This window comes from Clupea harengus, unplaced genomic scaffold, assembly GCF_900700415.2.
Source record: "Clupea harengus unplaced genomic scaffold, Ch_v2.0.2, whole genome shotgun sequence".
NCBI classification, from domain to species: Eukaryota; Metazoa; Chordata; class Actinopteri; order Clupeiformes; family Clupeidae; genus Clupea; species Clupea harengus.
Window position 1 is genome coordinate 44,653 of NW_024879890.1, and position 11,303 is coordinate 55,955.

Sequence of the window (11,303 nt, forward strand, 5' to 3'; positions counted from 1 at the left end):
TTAGAAAAACTCGATTTCTTTAGGTATTTACAAACCAGGACCTACTTTAATAAGGAGATTAAATCCAAGGAGACAGGTGATGCCAGTTTAATTGACATATTTATTGACATATATAAAAATATGGACAACAGGAAACTTGTTTCAAGATTATACTCAAGTATTCAATCCAGTAGAAAACACTCAACAGATAAGGTTAGATTAAAATGGGAGAAAGAATCTGGATTTGTCATTTCAGAGGAGGACTGGTCAAATATGTGCTCTGTGCAGTCCACTTCCACCAGCTCGGGCCTTTGGAGGGAGTTCTGTTGGCGGAATCTGTTTAGATACTTCATAACCCCCAAACTAAAATGTGCACAAACAGGAGAGGCAGAAATGGGTCTATGTTGGAGAAAATGTGGAGAACAGCTGGCAGATCATTTCCATATATTTTGGAGCTGCCCAGCCATTCAGCCATACTGGCAGGTGGTAATACAAACAATACAGACTGTTTTTGGAGATGGACTTGACTGTTCCTTTCCTACAGTTTATTTGGGCAATATCGCAGCTCACCTTTTGGTGCAAGACAAATATTTGTTAAAGATATTACTAGCAGCCAGCAAGAAAGCTGTTACACGAAAATGGCTACAGGCCGAACCTCCAACAGAGACTGACTGGATAGATACTGTAACTGATGTTCAAAATATGGAGAGAATGACTTTCTCGCTGAATCTACGGTCTGATAAATTTTTGCAGTATTGGGAAAAATGGATTATGTTTGTGACCTCACAGAATCATCACTGATCTGTTATTGTGTGAATTGACATTTATTTCCATCATTGTACCATCAGTATAAATGTATAGGTGACCAACTTTTTGTTAATGTATGTATGTATGTCTCATTGTATCTTTGTTTCATTAAAAATAAAGTATAAAAAAAAAAAAAAAGATCATGGTAATGTGAGCTCAGGTATAAACATCATGGTAATGTGAGCTCAGGTATAAAGATTATGGTAATGTGAGCAGCTCAGGTATAAAGATCATTGTGCTGTGAGCTCAGGTATAAAGATCATGGTGCTCTGAGCTCAGGTTTAAAGATTATGGTGCTGTGAGCTCAGGTTTAAAGATTATGGTGCTGTGAGCTCAGGTATAAATATCATGATAATGTGAGCTAAGGTATGAAGATCATGGTGCTGTGAGCTCAGGTTTAAAGATCATGGTAATGTGAGCTCAGGTATAAACATCATGGTGCTGTGTGCTCAGGTATAAACATCATGGTGCTGTGAGCAGCTCAGGTATAAAGATCACCGCTGCTGTGAGCTCAGGTATAAAGATCATGGCTGCTGCCCTCTGCACAGGAATAAGTGTGTCTGCTTGTTCAGTAAGGTGTCATTCAGAACATCATGCTCTGCTGAAATGCTGGTTGACCTGTTAGACCAGGCTGCACCTATGGCATAGAGTGTTGTCCTGTCATTTGCAATTAGTTGCACTTCTGTGTGTGTGTGTGTGTGTGTGTGTGTGTGTGTGGTAACCAGTGAACTACACGCCCTCCTCATGTCCTCGAAAGCACCACCAGCTGACTTGACGGCACCCACTGGAAGGCAAACTCTCTGGTGCCAACTGCTCAGTTTAAACTTCTTTTGTTTTGGCCACTTAGCCTGCCCCACATCCCAGCCCAGCCCAGCCCCGGCTCCACTACAAAGGGGGCCTTTCAGATGCGGTTTTGGGCTTGGGTCGGAGGCTTCTGGGGGTCAGTGCTGAAGCGTGGCTTTGTGTGGGACAACAGGGCTTGGCCCTTAACAACAAGGCCTTCACACATCCAGCAGCACTCTCAAACAGGGCCAGAGACACATTTCCATGACAAAGGAGACGGGCAGCGTGGGACTCGCTCCCACTCCAATATGCTTTGTCCCTGATCTGCCACTGGGGGGACTCGTACTGAAGCCAGACTCATTTCACATGCAGCCACCCCTCCGAATCTCACTCAACTGAGCCTAAGGGTATTGCAGTAACTTAAATATTTTTCAGTAGATAATGCAACTGCCAAGTATGACATGAATATCAAACACGGCTTATGAGTACATAAAGTGCACTGTTGAAGAAAAAACAACCAAAGGCAACCATATTATTTCCCTGAAAAATAATCCCAATCACCACACTCGAGCTGTGGTAGATAGCTAGTCTGACCGCGAGAATTCAGGTCTGAGACTTGCTTAGAGTCGTGAAGGTCTCTACCTGGCGAGGAATTAACGTTACCAGCCGTGATGTTGCCTTCGTATTTACATTCTGAAGATCTGCAGCAGGATAAGGCTTAAGGCGCTTTGGTCAGACTACATTTAAACTCCGTCAAGAATACTATAAAGACTATTTAACATAAAATGTTATTGTATATTTAACAATGAAAATAAAGTGATTCTTCACATACTAATTGCACATGGCAACTTGTAACAAATACCAATTAACACTAGGAACCACACACTTCTGCTACATTAAGCATGCTTTATGAAGTTCATAAGATGGTATAGACTCAGTTCACTTCTCCGAAACTGGGTTGATTTCGTCTATGTGGGCTGTTCTCGTGGTTACCTCGTCCTTAAAGAACCAATCAGAACAGAGGCAGGCAGTTTGGGCGTTTGAGCGACAGATCGTAGAACCAATAGTTAGGAAGATTATCGGTTAGGTTGGTCGAGAAATATGCTGTTAACCAATGAAATGATAGGATGGGAGGGAAGGTCTGTCGGAATATTGTCCGGCTTCTTTCCCCATTCCGTCCAGTTCGATCGGCAACGGGAGCGGAGAAAAGAAAGCTGAGAGCCCGAAGGCAGCAGCCCCCACCACCGCCGGCCCAGGTTACCATCTAGCACCGGGAAACACACTAGAGAGCCACCGCCGGCACAAGTCTTTAACAACCAGAAACCATCATGAGCAGCGAGGCCGAGACACAACAACCGCCGCAGCAGCCTGACGCCGATGCGGAGAGCCCATCCAGCCCGGCAGCCGAAGCTACCGCGGGGGACAAGAAGGTCATCGGTAAGCTGGCTAGCTAGGACCGTTTGTCTATGTGGGGAAAAGTGATCGCTGCTGTTTAAGTTATTTGGTGTTAAGAGTTTCTCGAAGGATATTATAGCCCAAGGTATTGAAATCGATATTACGGCTGTCTGGTCGACCTGCCTATCGTTGCCTAGCTAACGTTAGCCAACACGATGTATGATGGCTAAGCGGCCGTAACTTCACATTAGCTACCCTGACGTCACTGATTAGGTTTTGTGGCTTCAGGTGACAAAATACCGAATATTTTTAATGATCTGTATTAGGAAGATGGCAAGATTGAAGCCACTTCTCATAACTAGTAGTAAGGTTTGACATAAGTGTGCTTCTAGCTAGGTGAAGTTAGCCCGCTAGCTAACTTGGAGTGCTAGCCTGCCTTTGTAGCCACCGTTAACGTTAACTGCAGAAGTTAGGCCGCTGATTTTGTCGGTTAAATTTCTAACGTTCACATTTCTTAACGTAAGATTCCAGTTCCATCGCCCGTGTCTACGTTCCATTATGAAGCAGTCAGTTGGCTTACGAACACAACTGTTCCGTGACGATAGTGTGCCCGGAGCGAAGCAAACGTTAACTTAGCGGCCCGTCCCCACTAGCAAACTAAACAAGCCGGGCTACAACCAAATGATGGCTGAACTTAGCTACGTGACTGAAAGAGCTCGTATTTAGCAATGAATCCTCTAAATTTCTCTGAAAATCGGTAGGCCATTTTCTGAAATCACTGTCACAGACCCTAGAAATAGAACACGAGTTGACCAACGTTAGCTTCCCAATCAGATTTTAATTACATTGCAACACGAAGAAATTTGTTTACACGAACCAAGTAATCGCATGCTCAAATTGCCACATGGGCACGATGCGTTTTTAAAAATGGCAGAACTGATACAATCGCAATTTAATTTTGCCGTAGTGGCTCTGATATCATCTAACTTTAGCCAGCCGGCGGCTAGGATGTGAGCTTGGCCTTGATCATGACCCTCCATCACTGGTCGATACGACTAGCCCCAAAAAACTGAATAATTTAATCAGGTTTTGTAATTGTCACGTTGAGGGTGTAAATATCTAGGTTGTAAATATGTGTTTCTTACACAGCCAACAATATTTCCATGTTTTTGTGTTTTGGTTATAGCAGACCCACTTGCCAGTAAATTAATCGGAAAGGCCCAACGTTAGCGCTGCACATAAATGACTGCACTGCAGATGAAACATTAGCTAGCTGTGTTAGCCGAACCTTTTGTTCGTGGGAACGCGTGCCAGTATCTTTTTCTCCTGTTATCAACCTCTGTTTGAAACGACCCACGTTATATGGGGGCATGATTCGTTCGACACATGATTGCAACTAACAACGAATCAAATTTAATAAAGTGGCGTAAGGGCGATACTGGCCCTTGTGTTTGGCCTTTTGAGGCTATGCTAAAATAACGAAGCTAGCTAGAGCCTCCAAAATGTCTGCCGTGATATTCGGGATGTAGGGATTTCTTTTGTGTGGAGACCTTGAACAAAAATTTCGAGGCATGTTACTTTTGTTTGAAATAATACAGTCCGTCATCACATTATGGTAGTTTTTCATCTTTCGTCAAGATAGAAATATTGATAACTGAACTCGTCATATTAGGGCGTAGTTGTAGTTAGCATTCGGTCTTAACACACTGGCGCATCTCCAACCACATGGTTGAAAACTAATGAGGTAGCGCTAAAATGCTAACCAGCTAGCTTAGCTTGTGTCTGATGGTACAACGCCTTGAATATGCCCCAATTACCAAGTATTCTGTGCCCAGGTGACCGCAATTTTACCAGTGTCATTGAATCTAGTCGTCGATATTCTTACGAGGTCGAGTCAAATGAAATATTACGCATCCTCGGGTGACCTCGATCGTGATGCAATTTGAGTAGCGTAAACTCCTTTAGCCACGGCATTGAATGAGCTTGGCGTAGCCACACCGCTGCGACAAGCAATCATACCACGTGTAACCTTTTGAATCACTTCCTTGTTTTTTTTGTTTTTTTACTGAAGCGTTTCCCGGATACCATTTAAAACCTACAGGGGAGGACTTGGCTGTATGTTGGGTTGGCCAGCTATTGTTATTATAGTGGAACTAGTTGTGTCCCATCAGAACTCTTAAATGGGGAGTCTTATTTGGAAAGGGGGGCCTTGTGGTTGTGCTCAGTGCTATCGAATGGAACAGCTGCTGTTGTGCCATAGGCATTCACATCAGATGCTATAAAAAGATTGACAGTTGACGGTTAAAAATAACTTTCTTACAAACAGCCCAGTGACCCTGTAGTGTTGGCTTTCTTTAGCTGTCATTTGCTGTTTTGAACTGTTCAATTCCAGTGTGTTTTTCTAGATGCACTGACTTCCTAATAGCATGGTTGTGGGTCTGTTGTGAAGTCATTGTTTGTTTTTCTTGCAGCAACAAAGGTCCTGGGGACAGTCAAGTGGTTCAATGTAAGGAACGGCTACGGTTTCATCAACAGGTAGGATTCCTTGGCTAATGCGAGATGTGGGTCAGCACACATCCTCAATCCTATTATAGCTTTGATGTACTTAGTGAGCCACACTCAATCTGCTGCTGGCACGCCGTTGTTTACTGCCATCTCTTAAAGACTTTAAGCCTGCCCATCCATGTTTCTCAATGGGCATGTGCTGGGAGTGCCTGCATCAGCCATATCTAACCAGCTTGGGCGTTTAAAATGCTGACTGTCGTCTGATTCTCGCTTCGCAGGAATGACACAAAAGAAGACGTCTTTGTACACCAGGTAAGAAGGATCACACGTGCTGCCATGCTTAGTGGCTTCATCACTAATGTACATCTGCTCAGGTGGAATGGGGAAGAGGGCTGGAGTCTAACTCTTCTGCTGTTTTCCCTCAGACTGCCATAAAGAAAAACAACCCCAGGAAGTACCTGCGCAGCGTGGGTGATGGCGAGACTGTAGAGTTTGATGTGGTCGAAGGGGAGAAGGTCAGTATGTTACAGCTGTCTGTCTGCGTGCACTTCGCTGATCTAATGGCCACGCTTGTTTCAGTATTTGTATCTAGCACCGCATGCTAGGACTGCCATTATTAGCTCTTTACTATTTGAAGGTCATTTCCTAAGTTGATGACAACCAAGCAAAACTAATGTGTGAACGGGTGTGTGTGTGTGTGTGTGTGTGTGTGTGTGTGTGTGGGTTGTCTGACTTGTGATTGTCTTGGGTGTGTGTGTGTGTGTAAGAGTTAAGGCTGAGTTATGCTTCTACGACCAAGCACGCATTTGATTCGACGGACTCGTGAACCTTTATAGTTCTATGTTGGTTGGTGGGTGTCGCAAAGCAAAAAAGAAAAAGATGGCTGACCAAATGCCGTAGATGGTCATTTTTGTACATAAAAGTAGTTGTTTGACTTGAAAAATGTTTGACTTATTTTTTTATCGATTTCTTAAGTTACTGAGAAATACACACTGCAATGTAAAAACTGCATTGTTACCCACAAGGTAAACAGCATGGGATGCGTGTCTGCGTGAACGGACGACAATAAATTGGGCTTTAGAGTTAGGTCACACGACCCACTCCAACTCTGTTTGTCTTGGGTGTGTGTCCACAGGGAGCAGAGGCAGCCAATGTCACCGGCCCCGGTGGAGTTCCAGTCCAGGGTAGCAAGTACGCGGCAGACCGGAATCGCTACAGGCGGTACCCCCGGCGGAGGGGTCCCCCTCGCGACTACCAGGACAACTTCCAGAGCGACGGGGAGGGGGAGCCGCGGGAGAAGCGCGAGGGCGGGGCGGAGAGCGCCCCCGAGGGCGAGCCCGAGTCCCAGCAGCGCGGCGGCCCCTCCTTCCCTGGCAGACGCAGATACCCCCCCTACTTCGTGCGCCGGCGCTACGGGCGCAGACCCCCCTACACCAGCGCGTCCCGCGAGGAGATGAATGAGGTGAGACACACACACACACACACACACACACACACACACACACACGGATGTTTAACAAGGTGTGAACACAAAGAGGATCCATGACTAATCGGGGGTGTGTGTGTGTGTCTGTGTTTTAGGGTGGAGAAGGAGACGAGATCCAGGGTGGTGAGGACCGGGGAAACAAACCGGCGCGCGGCGGAGGAAACTACTACAGAGGCTTCAGACCAAGGTTCAGGCCCAGGTTCGTGTGTTTGTGTGTCATACCTCCTCGATACAGCATGGAGCCTCTTTGCCTTTCCTGCTGTTTAGCCCCTGATGCAAATGTAGCTATGTGAAGACATTTCTACTGCATTTTGGATTGACAGTCTTGAGAGTGCATGAGGTTCTGTCTGGAGAGGGTTTGTCGGGGGCTGTGTTCTAAACGGTTCTGTTCTGTTTTGTAGCAGGGGCGGCCCGCCACGTCCGCGACCAGCGCGGGAGGGACGTGAAGGACGAGAGGGACGAGAGGGGCGCGAGGGCCGTGAGGGGCGCGAGGGGCGAGAGGGAGAGGAGGACAAGGAGAACCAGGGTGATGGCGCCCAGAGCCAGGAGCCACGGCAGCGCCGCTACAGACGCAACTTCAACTACCGCCGCAGACGCCCCGCGACCGGCGGCAAGCCCCAGGACGGCAAGGAAGGCAAAGCAGCCGACGCCCCCGCTGACAAGCCCGCTCCCGAGGCTGAGCAGGCCGGGGCCGAGTAACACACACCGGCGCACCATCTCTACCATCCTCCGGGTACGCTGGCCTGTGTCTACCCTGTGGTCTCTTCCATACCAACTGGAGGAACTTGCTGTCATCTTGCTACATGAACACTGGCTATAATAACTAGTCCAGTTGATCTTGCTACATGAACACTGGCTATAATAACTAGTCCAGTTGATCTTGGTACATAAACACTGGCTATAATAACTAGTCCAGTTGATCTTGGTACATGAACACTGGCTATAATAACTAGTCTAGTTGATCTTGCTACATCAACACTGGCTATAATAACTAGTCCAGTTAACCCCAGTAAAGGGTTCCTGCGGATCCTTAAGAAGTCTTTAAAAGGCATTGAATTCATTCATCTAAAAACAAGGCTTTAATGGGTATTAAAATGTCTTAAATGAATCTTTCAAAAGTCTTTAAAATGCTAAGACATGAGAATAGTTAGAGCTGTTCATGTAAGCAGACGTCATAGAAACCAGTGGAGAGCGAGAGTAAACCTGTCTGAATCATTTGGAGTCTCTGGCCTCAAGAGATTGTTCAAAGCATTCTAGCCATGTTGCACACTTGGTAGAAGTAGGCAAAAAAGAGTGTGTTTTGGGGTTCAAGTAAATGCTCACACTTCTCACCATTCAACCACTTAGAATTTGAGCCGGTTCCTTGAGGGGAGTCTAGATGTGGGGTTGAATTAGTCCCGCCCATCTCCCATCAGCTTGTTGCAGACGTCAACAAGGACGTGTACGTTTGTTTGACCTTAATGTTTGTTTTAACGTTTGACTTTAATGTTGAGCCTCAGTCAAACCAAACAACTGGAGTTGCATCGGTACGCGTTTATTGCCATTTCAGTTCTGGTTATGTTGCTCTTAAATTTCATCCCAAGTGGCATTAAAAAGTCTTAAATCTGACTTGCCATAAGCTGTAGGAACCCTGTCAATCATGAGCACTGGCTAGAACTAGTACTGGAACTAGTGGTGGTCCCTGCTCTCCTGTGGCCTGAGTGTGCTGTTCTGGTCAAGGCTGGACTCATCCTAACTGTGCTCTCCCCTCTCTTCTCCTTTCTTGCAGTGATGTCAACAAGAATAAACATCCAAGATGTGAGCAATAAGACCCAGATTTGACTTGACGATCGTCTAAGCTTGCGACTCGCATTTGACCAGATTCCCACCGATTGCCTGCAGGATCTATGCAGACCCCTTCTTTTCCATTCTTTTTATGTGACAGCTCAAAGCTCTGGGGAACAGCAGCTGCTTTTCTAAATCGGTCTTAAGTTTTTACACCAAATGGTTTTTAAAGAAAAAAAAATGTAATTTGATATCTGGTCAGTTTGACATTTTTAAATAACTTTTTATGTATTCAAACATGAATTTTGACAAAAAGGCAAGCTCAAATAAAAGTCAAAGACGAAGTTTACCAGATGTGTCGACTCTTTCATTTCAGTCGAGCTTCTAGGCTGCTTGTCTTGTCATCAGGTGTGTGTGTGACAACGTTTCACAATGACATGCATGCATTCCAACAATAACAGTCTTAACACACATTTAGGATGGCCACCACAGTCAATAGTGTTTCTGCAGTCCTGAATGAGGCCCTGGCACCAGGGTTGGAAGTCATCTAAAGTCCCGCTTGTGTGTGTTCATCTGTGAGACTGCACCAAGAAGCTCTACATCCAGTGGGGACTCCTCAGGAGTGTGTGTGTGTGTTCATCTGTGAGACTGCACCAAGAAGCTCTACATCCAGTGGGGACTCCTCAGGAGTGTGTGTGTGTCCTTCAGGTCCTGTATATGTAGGTGTGAATTGTCTAGAAGTGTATTCCTTGGCTCGCATTTTGACCGTGTGAAGGGTGTTGTCTCAAGAGTGTGTGTGTCAGATGTTGGTCATACATAGGCACTCATGTTCTAGGCCTACTCTAGCAGTATGGGTGATGTGTGTGTGTGTGTATGCGAGTCAGATGTTGGTCTCTGCAGAGGTGCTCCATGCATCTCTCGTTGCCCTCCATGGTGGAGTGGGTGGTGTGTGTGTCAGACGTTGGTCTCCTTGCACATGCGCTCCGTGGTGTGTGTGTGTGTCAGACGTTGGTCTCCTTGCGCATGCGCTCCGTGGTGGGTGGTGTGTGTGTGTCAGACGTTGGTCTCCTTGCGCATACGTTCCATGCGCCGCATGTTGCAGTCCATGGCGGTGCGGTTGGTGATCTCGCTGGCGCAGGCCGAGGGGAACCAGCCTCGCGCTCCGTCACGCATGCGCTCCCCATGGCACCACCCTGCACCACACACAGCCAATCACACTTCAGATTACTCACCTCACAGCCAATCACACTTCAGATTACTCACCTCACAGCCAATCACACTTTAGATTACTCAGCTCACAGCCAATCACACTTCAGATTACTCACCTCACAGCCAATCACAACCAGTTACACTTCAGATTACCAACCTCACAGCCAAGCCAAATAGCTCTGACTGCTTCCTTCAAATAACCCCATTATTGTGGGTTGGGTCTGGGCACTTAAACGTGTGCTGTTCTATGTGCTGCGTGTCCAGATGTGTGTGTGTGGTGTTCTATGTGCTGCGTGTCCAGATGTGTGTGGTGTTCTATGTGCTGCGTGTCCAGATGTGTGTGTGGTGTTCTATGTGTCCAGATGTGTGTGTGTGTGTGTGGTGTTTTATGTGTCCAGAAGTGTGTGGTGTGTGTGTGTGGTCTATGTGTCCAGATGTGTGTGTGGTGTTCTATGTGCTGCGTGTCCAGATGTGTGTGTGGTGTTCTATGTGTCCAGATGTGTGTGTGTGTGTGTGTGTGGTCTGTGTCCAGATGTGTGTGGCGTGTGTGTGTGTGTGTGGTGTTCTATGTGTCCAGATGTGTGTGTGTGGTGTTCTATGTGTTACCCCACCTTCCACCTGCTGCTCCACGATCACCACCTCCGCCTGCTGCAGCCCCAACTCATCTGGAGCCTTTGGCATATACGCCTTAGTGGACTCATACTGCTGCAGCTCTGAAACACACACACACACACACACACTTTAATCACCTCATCCTGCTGCAGCTCTGAAACACACACACACACACACACTTTAGTCACCTCATCCTGCTGCAGCTCTGAAACACACACACACACACACACACACACACTTTAATCACCTCATCCTGCTGCAGCTCTGAGAGACACACACACACACAGACACACACTGCTGCACAGCGAGTTGTGTGGCACGAGAGGGAGGCGCTGGCACGAGAGGGAGGTGCTGGCATGAGGCATAATGGGCAGAGGAGCTGCTCACATCCTGTTTGATCTGCTGCCATAGAGCCTCACTTTATCCTGCTAACACACCCTCACACACACACACCCTCTCTCTCACACACACACACACACACACACACACACACACACACACACACACACACACACACACACACACACACAATCCTTCTATTTACAAAGGGCAGTGGCTGCATCATAAAGCAGCCTGTCCACTCAGCGAGGCCTAATGGTGTCCTTTGGCTCTCCGTGATTACGAGCTCACGAGGGAGTGGCCTGATTCTTATCCTGCATTTACCACATTACACTAACATCCACTCCTCTCATTCCAGAAGGTTCTGGTTATAAACCCACTCCTCTCATTCCAGAAGGTTCCGGCGGGAACCACAGCGGTAGAA

General features: G+C 46.8%; 1 protein-coding gene and 1 long non-coding RNA gene across 3 annotated transcripts; one reads left to right on the forward strand and one right to left on the reverse strand.

Annotated features, from left to right (window-relative positions):
* The first annotated feature begins 2,732 nt into the window (after positions 1-2,732).
* LOC122130638 (Y-box-binding protein 1-like) lies at positions 2,733-9,068 on the forward strand. 2 transcript variants are annotated; one of them, XM_042705376.1, is made up of 8 exons: positions 2,733-3,006; positions 5,436-5,499; positions 5,748-5,781; positions 5,895-5,984; positions 6,605-6,931; positions 7,051-7,154; positions 7,357-7,688; positions 8,724-9,068. In XM_042705376.1, the coding sequence occupies exons 1-7, from the start codon at positions 2,898-2,900 to the stop codon at positions 7,652-7,654; spliced, it is 1,026 nt and encodes a 341-aa protein (XP_042561310.1). In that variant the 5' UTR covers positions 2,733-2,897; the 3' UTR covers positions 7,655-7,688; positions 8,724-9,068. The 2 variants fall into 2 exon arrangements, with proteins under 2 accessions (XP_042561310.1, XP_042561311.1); XM_042705377.1 differs by having other exon boundaries at positions 7,051-7,142.
* LOC122130639 lies at positions 8,982-10,712 on the reverse strand. The gene is made up of 2 exons (XR_006151931.1): positions 10,540-10,712; positions 8,982-9,912 (listed from the first exon to the last, which is right to left on the reverse strand). It is a non-coding gene; the product is annotated as an uncharacterized LOC122130639 (long non-coding RNA).
* Between the last annotated feature and the right edge of the window lie 591 nt (positions 10,713-11,303).

Excerpts from the sequence above, each read along its gene's own strand:
- LOC122130638 (XM_042705376.1), top strand. The coding sequence starts at position 2,898 with ATGAGCAGCGAGGCCGAGACACAACAACCGCCGCAGCAGCCTGACGCC. Across the intron at positions 5,500-5,747 it reads GGCTACGGTTTCATCAACAG|GAATGACACAAAAGAAGACG; the intron begins GTAGGATTCCTT and ends CTCGCTTCGCAG. Across the intron at positions 5,782-5,894 it reads AAGACGTCTTTGTACACCAG|ACTGCCATAAAGAAAAACAA; the intron begins GTAAGAAGGATC and ends GTTTTCCCTCAG.